The 21,252-nt window shown below is 39.5% G+C and overlaps 2 protein-coding genes across 2 annotated transcripts in view; one reads left to right on the forward strand and one right to left on the reverse strand.

Moving 5' to 3' along the window:
* Window positions 1-5,609, forward strand: part of LOC129364549 (retinal-specific phospholipid-transporting ATPase ABCA4-like) — a 34,383-nt gene extending 28,774 nt beyond the window's left edge. Inside the window, 12 exon segments of the mRNA XM_055037235.1 lie at window positions 776-923; window positions 1,009-1,132; window positions 1,696-1,825; window positions 1,949-2,069; window positions 2,159-2,221; window positions 2,328-2,434; window positions 2,636-2,777; window positions 2,892-3,026; window positions 3,127-3,230; window positions 3,311-3,403; window positions 3,495-3,744; window positions 4,527-5,609. Coding sequence (XP_054893210.1) covers window positions 776-923; window positions 1,009-1,132; window positions 1,696-1,825; window positions 1,949-2,069; window positions 2,159-2,221; window positions 2,328-2,434; window positions 2,636-2,777; window positions 2,892-3,026; window positions 3,127-3,230; window positions 3,311-3,403; window positions 3,495-3,744; window positions 4,527-4,646 — 1,537 coding nt within the window. The 3' untranslated portion in view covers window positions 4,647-5,609.
* A 488-nt stretch (window positions 5,610-6,097) lies between these two features.
* tecrl2a (trans-2,3-enoyl-CoA reductase-like 2a) lies at window positions 6,098-15,001 on the reverse strand. The gene is made up of 13 exons (XM_055037175.1): window positions 14,809-15,001; window positions 11,523-11,573; window positions 11,355-11,406; window positions 10,888-10,932; window positions 10,006-10,109; window positions 9,796-9,911; window positions 9,085-9,190; window positions 8,845-8,917; window positions 8,137-8,180; window positions 8,009-8,066; window positions 7,800-7,888; window positions 7,620-7,665; window positions 6,098-7,111 (listed from the first exon to the last, which is right to left on the reverse strand). Exons 1-13 carry the CDS (start codon window positions 14,830-14,832, stop codon window positions 6,984-6,986), a joined length of 936 nt encoding a protein of 311 aa, XP_054893150.1. The 5' UTR covers window positions 14,833-15,001; the 3' UTR covers window positions 6,098-6,983.
* Between the last annotated feature and the right edge of the window lie 6,251 nt (window positions 15,002-21,252).

The following is a 21,252-nucleotide window of genomic DNA, read 5'->3' on the forward strand; positions in this document are numbered from 1 at the left end:
ACGGAAAATGCAAGAGAACATACCATTCTGCTAAAGCAGTCTAAACATAACTACAAGAACATCCCAACTTCCCTAAACATGCCTTTACCTTCTGTCACAGCAATAATTAAACAGTTTAAACAAGTGCAGCTGTGACAAACGACAGTGTTTAAGTTTACTTTGCCACCAGGCTCAGTAGGTAGGACTGCAGTGAAGGGGGGGAAAAAATGAACAAAATAAAGTTCATATGTCAAGAGCTGCAACTTTTTTTCAATTTCGTGTTAAATAATTTAACTTTCTGATAGTATTTTTCATTGTTTTTTTTGCACATCTTTAACAGTTTTCCAGTCATTGTGGGTAACACTGTAATCTAATGTGTTGTACAGCCCTGGTACAGCTGTATGAAGCAGCATGTTCTTCTGTCTTTCCCCTTTTGGAGAATGCCTAAGTGTATTGAGGATTGGGATTGCTTTTTTTTTAAAAATTTTTTTAGACCTACTAAATAAATACACTAAAAGTTGAATTTTTCTAAAAGTTTATATTGGGGAAATGATGGAAAACGAAACAAAACAGAATTTATATCAAGACTTTTTGCCCTTAATTACCAGCGCTGGCAATAACTGATGGAAAATACTAATGCAAAATTTGCAAACCATTGTTACGAATGTTTGGAAAAACCTAAATCGTCTGCAAATGCAAATTTGCTGTCAAGGCCCACACCTGAGTAGGATAATCACGACTGACAGGATGCGAGCGTGTTGTTCATCGTTTCAGACGAATTGACTCTCTTTCCCAGCTGGTCCGTGACACCCATGATGTACCCCATGTCCTACGTCTTCAGCGTCCCCAGCACAGCCTACGTCTCTCTGTCCTGCATCAACCTCTTCATCGGGATCAACAGCAGTGCCATCACCTTCATCCTGGACCTGTTTGAGAGCACTACAGTAGGCCCACGGCAAATATCAACCTGAAGTCAGCAAGTTTCCCTCTCACTTACACTTTCTTTCCTTTTTTTTCCCCCCAATTCAGAGTCTTTACAGATTCAACCAGATGTTAAAGACAGTGTTGCTCGTCTTTCCCCATTACTGTCTTGGTAGAGGTCTCATAGACATGGCCATGAACCAGGCTGTGACTGACGTCTACGCTCGCTTCGGTAATCAGACCACTTTTCTGGATCTCTCAAGCTTCCAACCACTGTCTGAGCATGATGAATGTCCAGCGACACCAGGTGTAACAGATCAGATTCTGTATATTCACTCTGGTACCGTGGCTTGCAAAAACAGTCGCACCTTTTGGACCTTTTTATATTTTGCAACATTGAAACCTCTGAATTGTATTGTATTTTATTTGGATTTAAAGTGACAGACCAAGATAAAGTAGTGGATAACTGAAGTGTGTATTCTATGCACTACACCAAACTTTGAAAGATGATTGCACCATGCAAATGTGGCACAACTACAAACCTGCCAAGAGCATCAATGAGAGAAGCTGTGGTAACTCTGGAGGAGTTGCAAAGATTAGGAAAATACTATAAAGCCTCTTTACTCTGACGTGGCTTTAACTTCCCCAATCAACTCACTGAACGCTGTAAATACTGAGTAACGTAATGGAAAAACGTTTAATGGGTATGAAGACAAGGCAATGTACATCTACCCGAAACAACCACAAATAAGAAAACAGATATCACAAGTTCGCTGTGTTTATCCGTCGCCTCAGGGGAGGATTACAGTCCAGATCCCTTTAACTGGGACTTCATTGGGAAGAACCTGTTCTGCATGGCCTTTGAGGGATTTGTCTATTTCGCCCTCAACATCCTGTTTCAGTACCGCTTCTTCCTGGATCACTGGTAAAGGACAGGAAAACTTCACAACACATTTCTAAGATGCAATGTCATTTCCAGGTAGGTGGAGGTTGGATGTGCTAAAAAAGCTTTTCTTTCTTTTTTTTTTTAAATTTGTAATAATTGTAGGATTCCAGATAGCCCAAAGCCTCATATGCTGGACGAAGACAAAGACGTGGCTGAGGAAAGGGAGCGAATCCACAAGAGTAAAAATACATTCGATATTTTACGTATAAAAGACCTGTCCAAGGTGAGAGACTTCAGTAAATGAGGTTCAGACTGAAATAAAGTGACTGACAACTAAACAAGTCGGGATTCGTTTCGTTGTTATCGGACCAGACGTACAGAGGAACAATGATCCCCGCGGTGGATCGGATCTGTGTCGGAGTTTCGCCCGGAGAGGTGCGTCTTTAAATCCGTCCCGATCAGCTACTCTCAGCAGTAGACGGTCAGATAACTTTTTATTTGGTGTTTTATTTTATTATTTTCTTCTCCTCTTCCCCTGCAGTGCTTTGGCTTGCTGGGAGTAAACGGAGCCGGGAAGACCACAACGTTTAAGATGCTGACTGGAGACATAGACGTGACGTCAGGAGAGGCTTCTGTCTCCGGCTACAGGTTCACAATACATACAATACGATTCAGTGTCAATATTCAAAAAAGGTGGGGTACAGTAAGTAGTGTGATATATTAAGTCTTCTTCTAGTTTTTTTTTCTTTAACCATACATTTGATAGGATGTGAACACTTTCCTAGGTCTTGCATTATCTCGTTCGATCTTAAATGCTAAGTTGCCTTTTAATGCCACGTTTCATTTCAGCATTTTGACCAACATCCTGGACGTCCACCAGAACATGGGCTACTGCCCCCAGTTTGGTGCCATCGACGAGCTCCTGACAGGAAGAGAGCATCTGCACCTGTACGCCCGCCTCCGAGGGGTCCCAGAGTCTGAGCTCAGCAGGGTGAGATGATGCAGCTCGTATGATGATGACGATCATTTATTGCGATTGGGTAAATCACGAATGAAATGTTCCACAAAGCCTAGATGTGCGCATATGTTTTTCTGTCTTTTTCAGGTGGCTGAATGGGCCATCCAGAAGCTGGGTTTGTCAGAGTACGCAGGTCGAAGCGCTGGGACCTACAGCGGAGGTAACAAGAGGAAACTCTCCACCGCCATCGCCATGATCGGCTGTCCTGCTCTGGTGCTGCTGGTGAGCATTAAACCATTCGGCATTTCAAGGCAGAACCGACAAAACTCTGCTGTGAACATACATTAAATATGGCTGTTGTGGTTTACTTCCTGTCTGTCAGGATGAGCCCACCACAGGCATGGACCCGCTCTCCAGACGCTTCCTTTGGAACTCCATCATGAGTGTCATTCAGGACAGAAGAGCCGTGGTCCTCACCTCACACAGGTAAACCGCGGGTCGCCGTGGATTGAGGCCCACACAAGCTTACAGATGTTGCTTCACAATGCAATTGCTATTTCGTTCAGCATGGAAGAATGTGAAGCGCTCTGTACCCGCTTAGCCATTATGGTTAATGGATCCTTCAAATGTCTGGGAACGATTCAGCACCTCAAATACAAGTCAGTCGTCGCCCTTTACGCTCGTTTCATTTCTAGTAGCAGTAACCGACGCCGCCAAACGCAACTTCATAATGTTACCATTGCGATCCAGGTTCGGCGATGGCTACGTGGTGACCATGAAGATCAGGGCGGCCAAGCCCGGCCGCCTGCCTGACCTGAACCCTGCCGAGGCGTTCATGGAGAGCACCTTCCCCGGCTCCATCCAGAGGGAGAAGCACTACAACACTTTGCAGTATAAGATCTCCTCTCCATCTCTGGCCAGGATATTTCAAATGGTGCTGGCTAACAAGGACAAGCTAAACATAGAGGACTACTCTGTGTCCCAGACGACTCTTGACCAGGTCACTGATGCACATAAACAATCCACAGTTTGAGTTTTCTTTTCTACGACATTTGACCTCAGTATAACATTTTACAATTGTCCTGCAAAGTGGACATCTCTGTGTTTTCTGAAAAGTAAAAACCATGTGAAAAAAGCAATTTCAAACTTTTTCAGCCTTTAATGTGACAGCTGTTCTGCATTATTCAATTAGGAAAGCAAGCAAATCTTTGATGAAAAAATTTATGAAAATAAAAAACGGCAATCTAGTTGTTTTAAAAGTGCACGTCCTTAAACTGATAATTTGCTAGAACCGATTTTAATTCAAAAGCAGCTTTTGGTTTGAAAAATGTAGTTCCTCTTCACCTTTACCCCCTGGAATGTTTTGGGTCGAAGCTAACTCGTATTTGAATTTCTTCATAATTTCATTCAAATGCAATGAAAAAAAAAACATGCATCTGATAAAAGGCAATCCCACATCATGATTCCACCAACACTGTGTAGCATTGTGAGTATTTTTTTGTTCTTTCGGTTAATTCTGCCACAACATTTTGGAATATTTCAAAACAAGTCAATAGTAAAGGATACATGTTGCACTAAATTTAAACTGATTTACTGTTATTTGCTGCTGTTTTTATTTTATTTTATTTTTATTTTTTTACATCACACAAATGTGAAATTTCAACAGAGATGTGCACAGTCCTTGTGTTTCTCACTAATTACAATGTTAAAACATAAAGTCGCTCTGTTCCCCCCGCCCCCCAGTCTGTTCTGCTCTGATCTGATCTTCCACTGTCCCTGCAGGTGTTTGTGAACTTTGCCAAGCAGCAGTCCAGAGAGGACGACACCATTGTTCTGCACCCGAAAGCCGCCGGTGCACAGCGGTACATTGAAACCACGGCCATCAAGTCTTACAGGAAGTAAACCGAACCGGACGGGAGCTCCGTTGTGTTCGCTTCACTGCTTCATTGATTTTAGTGAGCTACCGTACAGCTTCGACTCTGGCATAGTTTGAAAAGAAGAAGAAGAAAAAAAAAGCTCTGAAATCAGATTTAACTGAAGAGACTGTTTGAATTGGCCAAAACAAGTGTAAAAGAATTAAGCCATGTGTATCGATTTATTTTCTCGTTTGCGTTTTGATAAAACAAAGTTAGTTTAGTGGAGCATTTATGTGCCTGCTGCATGTTCCGCGCCCTCCTCGCCTTAGAATCGGGTTTTTACAGACTTGAAATGTATAGGGTTGAACCGATTGCAGTTTTCTGGCAGATCGCCTACCTTTAAAAATCCTGACCCGCCGATCGTAATTTTGAAGGATACCAATAATTTTTTTATTTTTGTCTGAAAAGTTGCTAAATATAGAAACAAGTCGGCAACTGTGGTGAGACTGGTTAATTGCGCTTCCATAATCAAGGTTTTATCGGCACACCCCTAGTGAAAAAGGGGGACGTCTTCCCAAGGAGCGTCAGAAAATGCGTACCCTGTTGGTTAGCTCTTTGTACTTTTTGCTTCAAATGCCAAGCGAGAAACTTTTCAAATGCCTTCATATCCCTGTGAAAGAAGCACTTGAACAAGCTTAGTTTTTCATTTTTTTTGCACTTTATTGATTACAAGCGTCACAATCTCCTGTATTTCGACAGTGTTTTAGTGAAATACATTTACCGATCATTACAAAATCCTTCGGCTGCTGCAAACCCATTTCAGCCCGTTGTGACTTTTTTCTTCTTTTTTCGAACGTTTAAATCGTCTAAATGCTTTTCTTATACATGTCCAACCCTGATTTTTTTATTTTTTTTTGCTCACATATATTATTGGTGTCGTCAGAGGGTGAGGAAGGAATGCGAATGTTTCTGAGAAGCATCAAATCAAATAAAGTGTATGTTTCTTTAAGATGTGCGTCACATTTTTTTTAAATTATAAAACCTGAGCTTTGAGAGAATAATGTTTTTATTGTATCTACATGGTGAAAGCATCTACATGTTGAAGTCGGATGATTGCTGCACATCTTCAATGTTTTCAGTAAAAAGCTTGATAAAGTAATGACTAAATGCGTCAGCAGCATCCCCCTGAGAGCACAAAAGCCATTCTAAACTCTTATTATTAACATCTGTTTGTTTAGGCACTTACTTATAAAGAACTATCTTTACTTCTAACATTTGTTGGCTAAAATTGGGAAAATCTTAATTTATTTATTTTTTTTAAAAAGAGAGTTGATGAATTATCATAAATAATTTGCTGGTTTTATGATGGAGATGAAAAAAAAAAAAAAAAAAATATATATATATATATATATATATATATATATATAATATATATATATATATATATATATATATATATATATATATATATATATATATATATATATAATACTCCCTCAAGCTTTTCTGAACAAGCCAGTCAGATAAATAAAATGTTGCAACAAGTGAAAATGAAGCACAGAAAAAGCGGAACATTTACTTGGACTTCGTTAACATGGTGGAGTTGGAACATCAGTCCTGAGGGACCAAAGTCCTGCAAGCGGGTGTTTCTCTGGTTCAAATCACCAGAAATGATATAAAAGTTTCTCTGGTATGTTCCCACCTAAATTGATGGCATCATAAGGAGCTAAATCAGCTGCTGGATCTGAGTGTGCATGAGAGCACACTCATGCACACTCATTGGCTGAAACAAGTGTAAAAGAATTAAGCCATGTGTATTGATTTTTCCAACTTATGATCTATGGAGAGCATTCTAAATATTGTTTCTACCCTTCTTGCCATTAGCATTCAGGAATTATTTGCATTAGACACGAACGTGATGTCCAAACGTGGATAAGATAGAATGAAACACGCAGCACGCTGACCCCTTCAGGACTTCAGTTGGACATATTTGGATTCATAGAAATCATTTAAGACCGTGTCTAAGCCTGTGTTTAATATGAATATACTAAAATTAATTCTTTGTCAAGCAGAAATGCAGTAATAAACTGTGTGCTGTTTTGTTTTTACGAACGTTCATTCTGTATTATGAGCTAAAGTTCTAAACGGCTTAATTTTTTTAAGCACAGAAACTAAAGCTGCATAGTGAAACGCTGCACTTATGTCACTACTAAAAAACTTTTGTCTGTGTGTGCTGAAACTGAAAAGAAAAGAAAATGTCCCCAGGAGGTTTCGAAGGCTCAGCTGTAGCGTGCTTCTAAATCATTGCGTCTTTTAAGCCCATCAGTATTAAAATTGCATAGTATTGGATTCAAGAAAACAATAGCACACGCAAAAGCAATTATCAAAGAATCAGGGGGATAATGGCCATCCGGACACTCGGGTAGTCTTTGAACTCTCGTATGTAGGCTCTGTGCTTCACTTTGGCCCAGATCGTCATCTGAATGAACCCGAACACAGTGTATATTGCCACTGCAAGACAAAACATACAATGAAAAGCTACGACATGTTACTGTAACAGGCGAGCTTTGATCTTTGGTTTTTATAAAACTATGATACCGTTTTTTCCAACTTATGATCTATGGACAGCATTCTAAATATTGTTTCTACCCTTCTTGCCATTAGCATTCAGGAATTATTTGCATTAGACACGAACGTGATGTCCAAACGTGGATAAGATAGAACACAAAATCCTGACAAAGCTCACAATGTCAATCTCAGCCAGTATATTCAAGTAATGTATCAATTTTGAGTCTTCTTCCCTCAGTAACAACCTCAACACTGAAGACTGTTATCAGCAGTTGCAACCTGAAAACTGTTACACACGGTGCAATTACTAATTAGAAGAAGATGATCTGTTTGAGTTTCAGACTGCCAAGGGTCTTGGCCAGTTAAACTGGAAATCTCCAAATTCTGGTCACCAGCTGATTTCTTGGTGAATCTCTGGTTTTGCCCAAATATGGACGTGTGCATCACATACCTGGAAGACACTGGGTCATGACTGTGAAGCTCAGCCAAGCTCCAACCTACAGATGACAAATGACAACATACAGACATGTTAGGATTGTAGTTAAACAATGAAACTTCACAGCTGTTTTAAAAATTTACGATACATGTTATTTTGCGCAGTGTCACATAACGCAGTTGCTGTAAATTTTACCTCATAAGTATAATTTGGACAGGAAACAAAGAAAAACAACCACGTGAAGGGGTTCTTGGTTGGCGTGGGAAACCTTCTCACTCTGAACCCTGATGTTTCCACAAACGAGAAAAATAAACAATCGGAAGGGAAAAGGACTTTAGTTGACCTGATTATTAAAAAAAAAAGAAAGAAAAGGGATTCATAATAAAAAGAGATCAGCAATTCACCGTCTGCTCTTAGGTCACTCAGACTCATATGGATGGAGAGGTTGCCCACTTCGCACATCTGAAGCAGAAATTCACAGATCAGAAGTCTTGAGTTGAACTTTGCCCAGTGTGAGGCTGGGTTTACGTACCGCGAATGTCAATAGTGCATACTTGACTTGAGGTTCTCCATATGCTGTAACAGAAATATTTCAACTTGAAGTGCTGCATGAAATGTCACAATACATTAAAAAAAAATTAAAAATCATTATTATCGTGTTGCCTTGGTTTGCTGTATTTGTGGCGTCCATAACTGCAATAATACCTTGACAAGGGAAGTCCAAAGGCTGCATGTGGACGTACATGTTTAAATTCAGGCAGTACCATTATTAAAGTTATGCAAAATTGTCTGAAACTGCCTCCTAGCCTAATGGTACCATGTGCAGTCAATGCAAATTTGACAAAAACCAAGATAGAGGACATGATGAGTCCTATTGCTTGCCGAAGATGCTGTTACATTTTCTGCCATCATCTCAAAATAAAAGCAATCACTCTTCTAACGTAGCAACAACAATTATATTATTAACAGTGCAATAATGAAAATGACATAATTTCATTGTAACTCCAACAAATTCCAGTTTTGAACAGATTGGAGTTTTCTAGTATGACCCCAAGTGGACAAAAGGAGGCACAGCAACAATTGTAGTTGTCAGAAGATTATGTTACCAGTTTTGCTGACTATAAACCTTATGTCAATGTTTACCAGGTGTGTGTGAGTATACTGTATATATACTGTATTTATATTACAATAAGGGAATAGGGTAGATAATCCCTCAATATTTGCACATAGCTGGACTTACATGGAGGTGTATATAGAGGATGGTTAATGTAGTAGGCTAACCAGGCAGAGAAACTCCAGTAATAGGCACAGTTCTACAGAAAAGGAGCAAGAAAATTTGAAGACAACATTGTTTATTGTCAACAAAAAAAAAAAAAGAAAAAAGTTTCAAATGAAGTATTATGTAATTTTTGTACAGCAACATTCATCACGGGCTAAGGCTTGTCGCTAACCGTTGCACAGAAGGGGTAATAAAACTCACTTTGACTGTTGTCCTGAGTGGCATTGTCCCATGGGAGAAACGATGCACAAAAATGGTCTCCATCAGCCTCTTCACGTAGTGGAATGTGTGGCAGACACAGGCCAGTCTGGTGGACGAAACCAAACAAGGTCAGAGGTCTAAGGTCAATGAGATCTGTGTTAGATTTTTTTTTAAAGGGAAGTTCTGTGAAGTTATTTTCTTGTCTGTGTAGCAGACAGATCGTACATCAGCAGTAAGTGAAATTTAGTGAAAGCAGTAAACTACTCACTTTTCGACCTGATTCAAAGCAACTGAAACTGAAGACCATAAAAGACGAGTAAGTTTCATGCCACTTTTTAGCCACGCAATGTGTTTATTATGGCTAAGTTGATGGATGCTGCCAGATTTCTGTATCTATCTAATTTGATCAATTTGAATCTTGAGATTATTTTCACGTGTATGCAAGAATGTTTAGAACTCTGCTTTCCTATAGTGATACCTGCAGGAAGTCAAACGAAACCGGAAAAACGCTGCTTTGAACGTATCTCATCAGCTCTCGTTTGGAGGGAAATGAAAGATTACGGCAGGTAAAAATATAACAATTGTCATCTTTATCAAAAAAACAGGCAATTGGACAAACGACTTTAATTGCACAAAGGCAGGAAGAGGACTTTGGCTTGTAGCTCGTTCTGATTTCTGCTTTGTTTGGTTGACATTTTGTTTTCTACTTACGTAACAACAGGATGGGGACTGGAGGTAAGGGCGTATGCGTGAGGGTAGATGTATGGCACTCGAAAAAAGAAGACGAGATACGTGAGCAGGGCTCCGACGTACTCAGCAAAAAAGACCTGAAAACAAAATAGGCTTGTATTAACTCTGGTGTTCGGTTGTTAGTGAGGGAAAACAGTGCATTTTACTAAAATCCAAGCGTGATCTTCTCACTGTAGTCCAACCTAACTGTGGCCCGAGATCTTTGAAGTACATGGTGGCAGTGGTTCCCACTGGTAGGTTCTGTAAGATCTCATCGTCTCTGAGCGACTTTCCCCCTTAAAAAGGGGAAAATGTATTTACATACAATGTTTACTGAGTTTTTTTACAGGAGTTTTTTCTTCACACACTTTGAGCTTTAGGTAGCGTGCCTTGTTAATCGGATGGCATTTTTAGAGTTTCCCATTGGATAATTGCCCCTAATAGCTCTCTGAGCAAATTCAAACTGTGCAACTTTTCACAGTAAGGTAAATTTGAAAGCCTTTTTAGACAGCGGTTCGAAAGTCGCTTTCATTTCGGGCCACAGAAGATCACAAATTTCCTCAACGGGCTGGTTGTGGCAGAACTTAAACTATTAAAATATTAATAAATAGCTGTTTATAAGACTAAACATAATTTTTTTCACAATGATGTAATTTGGCAGTATGCAAGCAAAAACTGCTTTGATTTGACTGATAAATTAAGCACACGACTGTTATCTTGACGGCTCTGTTTTTGTTTTTGTCCCATGCCTCATTTACCTTCAGGGACACAATTTTGTGCCCCTATTTCATGGTGTGTCACTTAAAATCCTCATAAAATACCATGAAGTTTGTAAAGTGACAAATGTGACCAAGTTAAAGGGACTGTCTGTGCTTTTTTTTAAAGGCACTCTACATCATTTTCCATCTCTACAAGAAGCTACTACTTAGTAAATCCTCAATCAGTTGCCCCAGTTACACCCACTTTAATCTCCGCACAGATACACAGATTAGATCACCACTTAGCTCTCATGCTGCTTATGAAGTACCTGTAAATACATGCATTTAATAATGAAATGACAAAGTAGCCACTTACTGGTATCAAGTCTTAGTGCCTGTCTTGCTGGGTACCACTGAGGATCTGAGCAGACCAAACACACACACACACACACACGCACAAATATACATTCACACAGAGGCACGGCTGCATGGAGCTCGCATTGCATAAAAAGTTTTTGGCTGGAGGCCTTGCAATAATTGACCACAATGGAATAACGTTAAGCTGCTCTGCTCTAATAGAAGCCGACAGCCTCAGGCTCGGCAGACATTTAGCAACAGCTCTTGACCAGAGACGAGCTCACGGCAGAAACTGCTGCAAAGCTTTGAGGAAACAAACAGGAAATTGTTTTCGACAAGAAACCTCTCCGGGGGAAGAGGTGATATATGAAGTGTGTTCAGGTCACTGGAACTTCGGTGCACAGCGAGTGTGTTAATCTCCGTCCTTGTCCAGTAAATCCGTTTACAGAGAGAGGTATTCACATAATAATAATGACAAAAACTCACATGATTTGTAAAACAGACTCTTAATATCTCCTATTGTAGAGTGAGGATCCACCTGATCAGAATACAAGCAGAAAGTATTGGTCCCATTGAATTAATACCCCATGACTCTTGCAATTATTTGAACTCTGATGCTTGCGTGTCAGTTCACGCCAAGATGAGTCGGCATACCTTATCTAAAAAACAAAGCTGCTCCTTAGTCGTGGCATCAAGGACCTCCACCTGGAAAATGATGTAAACATCACCTTTACCACGTCGTAGGCTAATAATGGAGAGCAATCTGTTGTCCAAATGAATGGTAAACGGTGTGCAATTGTATGGCGCTTTATCGAGTCAGAGGACACCAAAGTGCCTTTAAGGCAAAACGGCAAAATGACTGAACCAGCAACCCCCGCTGGTTACAGGATGAACACCTGCATTCTGAGCCACCATTATACGCCTCACAATAGTCAACTCCTCTTTATTTCAGATAAATCATTTTTACAAATACGTAGATCACTGTAAATATACCTGACTGCAAATTTGAAAACCCATGTCAAAAAAAACTAAGAAACAATACAGAAATTCAGACTTTCACATTTAAACGTTCAAAATGTTCTTCCAATTGAAGCTTCTGGTAAACTTTAGATGCAATGATTGTTTCACATTTTCTGTGCTGTATCAGAACCTTGTCTCTGTCATGTAAAACAGCTTGACTTCCTGCTTCATTAGATTAAAAAAAATATATATACAGATTCATGATGGAATCTGTGGTCGGAAAACAGATGGTACCATCTGTTGTGTAGAAACATTTTATTCTCCACACTACATATAGTGTGTGTGTGTGTGTGTGTATGTGTATATATATATATATATATATATATATATATATATATATATATATATACATATATAATCGAGGCATTTTAAGACTGATGTGTGAGTAAATAGATTTGTGTTTTTCTGGGTATGTGCTAATGGAGATATCTTTAACATATTTGAGCTTTTTCTCATCATTTTTACGCTCTGAAATATTATATTACTGTCTACATTTAAAACTTACTGGTACTGTGCATCCATTAGCATATCTTACAGTAGAAAGTAGAAAACTTGTTATTACCTGGTGCAATATTTTAAAAGTTTAATGTTGTTTTTGTTGTCTCTTACAAAACAAGTATACATCTAACGGTCTATTTAATGTACAGGTAAATTTGGCTCCTTATGACTTAATGTTATTTCTACCATTACAAGATGTTACAACTTATTCTGCATGAATATGATTATTCAAAATTTTTCTTGAGAGAACAACAATAAAACACTCAGTAAGTGTTCAAGTTAAAAACATCAACACTTGCTGCAGGAATAGAACATGATCAGCGGTAGGGTTGGTTTGACGTGAACTTAAAGTGGTCCAGCCAAATTTCACAAAGTTATAGAGACCTTGCGTCATCATCAAAAAAAAAAAGTATTTGCTCTTTGTTGGACCTGGTTACCACGTGAAACCCTACCAAATTACGGTGCCAATTCTGCAGAATACCTTTTAGTTTTACAATTTTTGGATGAGATGACCAATAAATGACTCATTGTAACTGCTCCTACTTCTAGGTATCCAAGATGTTCAAAACATACAGTAACAATCTTGCTCTCAATAATGAAGATTGCTCCCCTCAGAAGATCTGTGTGTCTCTCGTTTCCGTCTTAATTAGTCCACGTCAGTGGTGATGAACAGCATATGCAGGGAGGGCGCTGGATGGAGCCACAATTTGCCCTGAGAGCACTCCGTACTGTGCTGCTCAGCAGAGCTGTCCCGGCTAAATTGGTTTCTTTACTGGACAGTGTAATAATCCACTAATGGATACCTGAAGATTTGCTGAGTGCACAGTCAAGAAAGAGAAAATGAGTCATGCCGCATGCATTGTAAAGGAGCCATTCATCGAAGGACTTTAAACCAGCACGAATCTGACTGCATGTCGAGGTTAGAAGTAAAAGAAGAGAAACCAATAGACTTCAGGGCTTTGCATTAAAAAACTTTTCATAAATGTCCTTGTAAGCTTGAGTATAAAGGAGTGACTCTAACTGCAATCTCAAACTTGAATATGTTATGACCACTCCAAATCCAAGATAATAATCAAAAAGACGTCTCAAAATAATCCCAGAAATTAATATTCTTTTTTATTATAAGTATACAGTATTTGAGAAGTATATTGTACAAAATAATGACTTCTACTATTGGTTATTATGACACCACAGGCTTCACTCGGGTCAGTTTGTGATAGAGTTGTTGGGGCTTTTTTTTTTTTTTTCTTTACTACAAATGGCTGCCCGGCGAAAATAAATCAGCTAAGTGTTTGGCCGACAGGGACACTCATGCTAAATTAGTTTGGGCCATAAATGTTGGCGTGTCCATTTGTTGACGCTTCACTTTTGCAACATCAGATGGAAACCAGAAGTGCTTGCGTGCGATTGAGTTAAATAGTGATTACGTAGAAACGTTTTGTGCATCAGCTGTCGCCAACCACTTCAAATGAGAATTTGATTTTTATGTGAGCGGATTGTATTATGTCAGTCTTTTGCAATACATTAGTTTTGACTGAAAAAATAGCAGACACATGCGCAAGCGTTATTTACGATAATTTGACCTTTCAAAATGTTACTGTGCAAAATGTAACAGTGCAAAAATGTCACTTTGGAAGTCTGCAATGTTCATTCAGATGTAAACTAAAGAGGTAAGTTTATGTGGGCCAAATTCATAGTTCAATCCTGTCGTGGTCCATGTCTGACCCAGGACTAGCTTAGCAGGATACGCCATGTTGGATTGTTTTAACGCAGTGGCTTTTGGCACACTGCTCTGGTGTGGTTGCATGAAAATTTCTTGTTTTCAGAAATAAGTCTGTTCCCTTCAACACTGCAGGACGCTCAATGCCAGTATCTTTTGGACGCTGAACAATTAGTTAGCTTAGCGTCTTGAAACAACTAACAAAGCCTGCTCTGTCCTGAAGACAAGTACTTCCTTTAATTGCATCCTCTGCAGAAGGGACACAAGTTCAAACACTTTCTCATGAAAACTAAAAAAAAAAAAAAAAGCTGTTAGAATGACGTGTTTCTCAAAAGATCAGGTTTCGTCACCCTCTGATAAACTATTTAAATAGTTGTTCGTTTGCTCTCCAGTTTTGCTGTTGAGCTTCTGGCAATGGCAAGGTTCCCAGAGCAAAGTTGTAATTAGCTTTAGCTTGTAGGCTTGATGCTGTTGCAGAAAATTACTTGTCTTTTTCTTTTTTAATGATCATCAGACCACATGAGACATGAGAGACACAGTGTAGAAGGCCTACAAAGTTGACACTTTCTTAACACTGCATTCTAAAACTGCCCAAATGTTTTCATGTGCTTTTAATTTTTTTTAAATCTCCTTTAACACACGACTTGGTTTCTTCATTTTTAAAAAGGTCACGTGTCGGTGAGAAAGTGTACGCTGACTTACCTCAAAGAACGTGGTTCTGCTCATGGTGCTGCTTGGGAATAATTACGTCCCTTTTGCACCAGCACAAAAAAGAAACACAAAACAAATGCTCATTCCTCTCACACACACGGGCAGGAATAGCTCCTCTCCTTTTCAGGACAATCCCCGAACTGACCCTTATTCTATCCAGTCCTCTCTCCCTCTCTTGATCCGAGAGGCAGCAGGACACAGAATCACAAGATGCGGTCTGATCCTTTCTGTTTCAGTGCTGCCTCCTCCTCCTCTTTGGAGCGCAATGTTTTCTTTTCTTTTCTTTTTTCTTCTTTCCTTCTTCTAATCAAGGTATCTTTAGAGAAAGGGCTTTGCACAAACTGGGAGAAATTCCCCTGGAGAACGGAGACTGCCGAAGAGCAGAGGAAAGTACACAGATGTGCACACGTTTTATGAGACGCTCTGTTGAAACGGAGAATATAAAAACACAAGCATGTGCCAAAATGTCAATGGTAAATGGAGCAAATTTATATAGTACTTTACATTAGGGCAGCAGCATCCATTTGCTCTCACATTCATTGACTTATTCACAGATCACTAAGCAACTTGGGGTTAAGTGTCCTGTATGTAGCAGGAGTAAATTGGAGTTTACACATTTTGGATTGTGGGGAAACTATTCTACCCACGAAGAATAGCCTCAGGGAGTCGGGTTGGATTTTTGAGGTAAAGACAGATTTTCTCCTTTTTTTTCTTGTTAATTTTGCCTACTTCAAACTTGGAAATTCACCTTTTGCTCAAGTAAACTGGATATGTTCGGCTCAACTGGGCTAGTTAGATGTGGAATTCCACAGGGCATAAGGTTTGGACCACTGCTCTAGTTTACATGACTCCACTTTGTAAAAATGTTAAATAAGAGGACAAAATTCTATCATGCGGATGAAAATGATCGAAGTTTATTCATGAAGCCAGAGAGATGCGGGGAAAGTAGGTAATGTGTTTATTTCTTTCAGGTAATTCTGTTTTAATTGTTCATTTGAAAAATAAAATTTTAAAAATCTCTCGACATTTAAATATCTGAATGGCCAAAACTTGTCAAATTAAGATATTTCTAGCAGAACACTCAGCTATCGCTTTTAGTGATGTTGCTATAGGCTGCTGGAAAACACACCAGCGACCTTTTCTCACTGCCATTTTTCCATTTATTCAGTTATTGCTGCCAATAACGTTGCTCTCTCTCTCTGTTTTGATAGAAATTCTGCCGGGCCGACTGCTTAATTGTTTTATGTTATTTTTACTGTCTTCGTTGCCAGTGGGTCGAGACAGATGTTTAGCTGTTGCTGGAGGCTTTTCCCTATTAAAACCGGGAAGAAAACATTTTTCTTGTTTGTTGCTTCTAAACATGAGTGCTTTTGTAGTTCGTCAACTCCCGACTGCGCTTTGCTTTGCCACAGTTGGACTGAACTGTTGTTGCTGGATTCGAATGTGAATCTGACAGTGGATTAAATGTCAAACTGAATCAGATTGTCATCGATGCTGTTCACCTTCACAGGTATAATAAGCATTATGTAGGAGAGAGGTGAAGCTTTTGCTCCCATTAAAACTAAAACGTCAGCAGGATTTCATCCAGTTGCAGTCACCTCATTTCAACTCCGGCGCTTCTTTGTAAGTTAATCCATCAAACTTTTACCATGGAATTAGAACAGCTGTTCCACATGACAGTCTTTTCAAAAAGTGATGCAGCCTTGACAGGCCTTTTCTCCCCTCATAAGGTGTCATAGAGCGCCCTCTACTGGCGAGTTTGGTTGATGTACCTCTGTGACTCTTGAGCTTGTTGCTGGAAGGAAAACTCAGCATTCAGGTTTTAAAGATTATGTAGCATTGATGTAATAAATTTATCTTTGTGATAAACAGACCTACGACCATGTCTGCTTTTAAAATTCACCTGAAAGGGAAACTTTCTTTTTTTTTTCAAATATCTGGATTTTGTTTTTGAATCAACATGGAAGAATTTATTTATTTATTGCTGTTTTCAAGGTGTAGCAGGAAGGGAAACTTTGCTTATTGTTTGGAAATAAAGAGACTCATCTTCTTTGTTTTTTTTGCTTGTGGGGTTTCTGGGAACGCAGGCGCTCTCCCTTTCGCAGCTTAGAGATTTAAGTTGTGGAAGTCGCTGCCTATGATCAAAAGTCGGAGGCCCCAACGCAGCCGGGGGCCCGCCGCCTGCTGATCCCAAAGGTCATTACTGGCTTTCCCATCAAGCTCCATCACCCTCCAACCTGTGAGGGTTCCGGCTCGGGGGCAATTTGAGTTTTTCTTCTTCTTATCACGATATGGAGTTTGGACGGAAAGGGGCCAGAGGCTATGGCCAAGCGTAATGGAGTCACTGTGGGGTGAGCAGCCGAGACGATGGTCGGGAGGACATGTTTCCTTCTTCTCTCCCCCGCGGAGATCTGAGGCCGCGACCGCGCCGGAGAAACCTCTGTGTGCTCGTGCAATACATGCTTACCTCTGAGCCTCTGAAGTCAGATGATGAGGCTGCGGAGGCTCTGCTGAGAGGAGAAAGTTCGCGCATGACACGAGAATGAGGTCCTGTCCCCTGTTAATGATGTTTTCTCAAAATGTTGCTCTTAGCTAAAAAAAAAAACAGAAGTTGAAGTTACGAGTGCCGTCGGTGAAGATGGAAATAAATGTGGGGAAATGCGACTTTAAATTGTGGGTAGGTTTATGTGGTGGGGGAAATGACCCTACAAATCTTTGGCTGACCTCCTTTTGAAGATGCAAACAAATGCAAATCTTTAACTATGAATCTTTGCATCATCTTTTAAACTCTCTTCTTCTAAAGGATTTATATCTGACCAGAAGCTTATTTTAGTAAACTTTTGATTATAATTTTGAAAGACTGATGATACTGGATTTGTATTCAAAACGTCTCGGTATTAAGAAGAGTAAAACATCATGATAACAGTGGAAATGGGGAACTTTCCCACACTAGAATTTACCGGAGGGAAAATCCCAAAGGGATTTTCTATCTATTTATCTATCTACATTTATCCCTTGCTTCATACTTAGTGTTTATTGCTAATAGTGTTAATCTTAACTAGGGAACACACTCTGCAGTTTAAAGTATTGGCATTATGTGAAATGTGCACCATTGATTTGTTGATTTGATTCTTCCATGCATGTCTGGCTGAAACTCTTCCCTTTCAGCCAATCAGTGGTGCGTGAACTCTTGCCACAAATCGCCTATTTCTTATTAAGTTACTTCAGACTAGCAGCAGCAATTAGCAAACACCCGGTGGAGAGAGAGAGCTTCTCAAAGAGACAGAGGCTGAATTTCAAATTGGCAATCCAAAGTCCTGCCTTGAAAAAAGCGATACTATAACATCTACAGCCACGTTGCATGAAAGCACAAATGGTTTCTGCGGATATATCAGTCCAATGACAAAATGGACCCCAAGTTTTTAAGGTCCTCTGCATGATCCAAAACCCCTGGTGGCATAAATGCTCAGCACTGGACAGTATGTTTATGTTTATGACAGGAAGACAAACAGCCAGCCAGCAGGTAGAAAGAATGGGACAGTGGTTGGGGCGGAGTGGCTCTTTATCTAATATTTCTTGGTTTGTTTCTCTGCCTCCTTCACCAGCCTGCTCACTGTGAATTTGTTGGTGAGAAAAATGGGATTTCTCTTCAAGCTCAGCGGCTAAAAGAAACATTCCTCTATGTGATTTCATATTCATACCCCGAGGAAACAGGGAAACAGATTAGTAGTTAGAGGCTCCTATGAATCGCAATGAACTTACGAAAAAAAACAAAAACAAAACAAACAAAAAAAAAAAACAAGCAAAACAACAAATTACTATTCCCTAACAGGTTTATTTCCCCTCCAACTGAATAAATTCACTTTATGGGTTTCCACACAAGTCCATCCACATCTGCAACTGTTAAACTTGCATATTTATTTCAGCAGGCACTTTAAGACCTCAATGTAAGTTTAACATTATCGCCTATGCATAATAAACCACCGCTATTTCCTGCCTGAAATATATAGAAACAATAATCATATTAAAAAAAAAAAATCTTGTCCTACTGCCACTTTCCCGTTACACATTCATCTCTCCACACAGCAGATTCTCCTTAAGCTGATTTGCAGTGCACCATTTTCACGACGATGAAAAAGCTTGATGCCCCGCAGCAGTTCTACCACCTGGTTCCCACGGGGGACCAGGGATCCTGCGCTTGAAGGGTTACAGCAGCGTGGACTGGAATCCAGATAAAGCAGCCAGATGGAGGCCTGGAGTGCAGCACTCTCCTTCACACAGGCATTTATTTATTAATTACCTGATTCAACGTTTACTCTCCCTTTCACGTCGCAGCATGGCTGCTGCAGCAAATTGCAATCTGCGCAATAATCTGCAACTGAGAGATTTTGTATTACTTGAACACGGTCTGCTGCACACTCTGTGATTGTGTGTGTGTGTATTTTTTAAATTTATTTCTTTGTTTTGCAGTGCAGATGACATTCCGCCAGCAGGGAGCGATAGTGACACAGCACCTTGGGTAAACGTGTTCAGAAAGATGGAGCAACCTGTCAATACTTTTTTTTTTCTTCAGATTATTCAGCCCTCCTCTTGTTGTGGGTGAAAAATACAGAATGTTCTGAACTGAATCTGGAGAGAAAGGACTAAAGTTCTGCTACAGGTGCAACAAAATCAGATGTCATTTATTTTTAACAAATATGAAGCTCATATCCGGCATAAATCCGGATCTTCACATTCTGCCCACACATGGATAGAAGAAAATATGTGATAATGTTGTAACAAAAATAAAATCCAGTCAGGTTTACATTTATTTTACCTCTAAAAGGGTTTTATTTTTCGAGAGCCCTTTAATTAAAAAACAACAACAATAACCGAATATTCTAACAATTTAATCTTAAATGAATACATTTATCAATCTATATGCTAATTGATCAGGCTGGAAGATCAACAATTTTACATGCGTTGACTTCACAGAGCCTCAGGATGCTAACCAGCTCGGCATGACGTCTGGTTAGCATCATGCTAACCAGTCAAATTACCTGTTTTCTTTGGCAAAATGTTATTGCCAAGCTTACAAAATTATGCTTTGAAATATTCATCCATCAAACACGCTAATGAGAGAGAAGCTGTCATGGATGCTACGATCCGATGACATGACTTCACCATGTTAAAGCAGTTTAAACATGAAAGACTGAGAATATTTCCTCGTAGGGCTTCCTCACCTTAAGTCTCCTAACTCTGCACAGCTTTGTTAAATAAACATACAGAAAAGATGAGAGAAAAAGAAAGATTAAAGTAAAGCGGGTTGGGAAAAATAATCAGAAAGTAAAAGAACACAAGCTCTTGAAATGAATAAATGAGGTTAAATAAAATTGCTGTAGGCGTTTCTCATTCCTTGTCTGGAAAATAAATAATTTTTTAAAAATAAATAAAAACTAGCTCAAAACAATAGAAGCATGTTCAACATGGGCCCTCAGTGCTTTATTGGAGTCTCTGCCTGTGTGATGCTCTGGTTTCTGCAGCCGCAGCAGCTTCCAGCTCTGATGCTCTGTTGGTTTGATGTCCCTCAGCTTCCTTTTGACAATCCTCCATAGATCCTCCACGGTATTCAGGTCAGGCCGGTTCGGTGGCCAGTCCAACACAGGAACGCAGTGGTTACTGAGCAAGCATTTGTCGCCGATGGCAGTGTGGACAGCTGCTGAATGAAATTGCATGAAATCTTGTAATTTCAAGAGGAACATATGTGGCTTTTAATAAGCTATAAGGCATAAAAAAAATAGTGGTAATAATACAACCCCAAAAGAGACGATGTAGGAGAGTTTGTTCTCTGCACTAACTTACTGATTTAAAATAACTTTTCACTAATACTGTAATTATTCAGATGCACCTTCCAGATACACCTTTTATTTTTTCTTTCCGTCTGGTGAAATATGTTATTAAGAAATTCTCTTTTAAAGTTCTCAGCTGAAAATAGGAAAAAAAAAATGTTGGGGAACTGTACAAAGGGCAGGCGCTCTAAATGCACCTTCTGAGGCAAAAAGCAACCTTTCAGTCTAACTAGAATACTAATGGGTTTCTTAAAAGAAGGACCATAAAATTCTGTGGATCTGCAACTTTAATCAGACTACAAACTGCTAAGATAGGATCAAAATTATGGCCAAAGCAAAACCAGAAACTGGTTAAAACCAGATATTCACATATAGTGCCCAAAATAAAAAAGAGAAAACAATGGACAGCCCTTCTATTTCTTAATGTCAGACATTAGATCAATTAGGATTACCAAAATTATTTCTATTTGGTCACTCACTCAATCAATCAAGTTGATTAGTATAGCACATTTTAGCAAAAAGGCAGTTCAAAACGCTTTACATTGTAAAAAACACCAATGATTGAGAAAACTAATAACATTCAACGCCACACTACTGAGAATACAAT

The sequence above is a fragment of the Poeciliopsis prolifica genome, unplaced genomic scaffold, assembly GCF_027474105.1.
Source record: "Poeciliopsis prolifica strain line A6 unplaced genomic scaffold, Auburn_PproV2 SCAFFOLD012, whole genome shotgun sequence".
In the NCBI taxonomy this organism is placed as follows: Eukaryota; Metazoa; Chordata; class Actinopteri; order Cyprinodontiformes; family Poeciliidae; genus Poeciliopsis; species Poeciliopsis prolifica.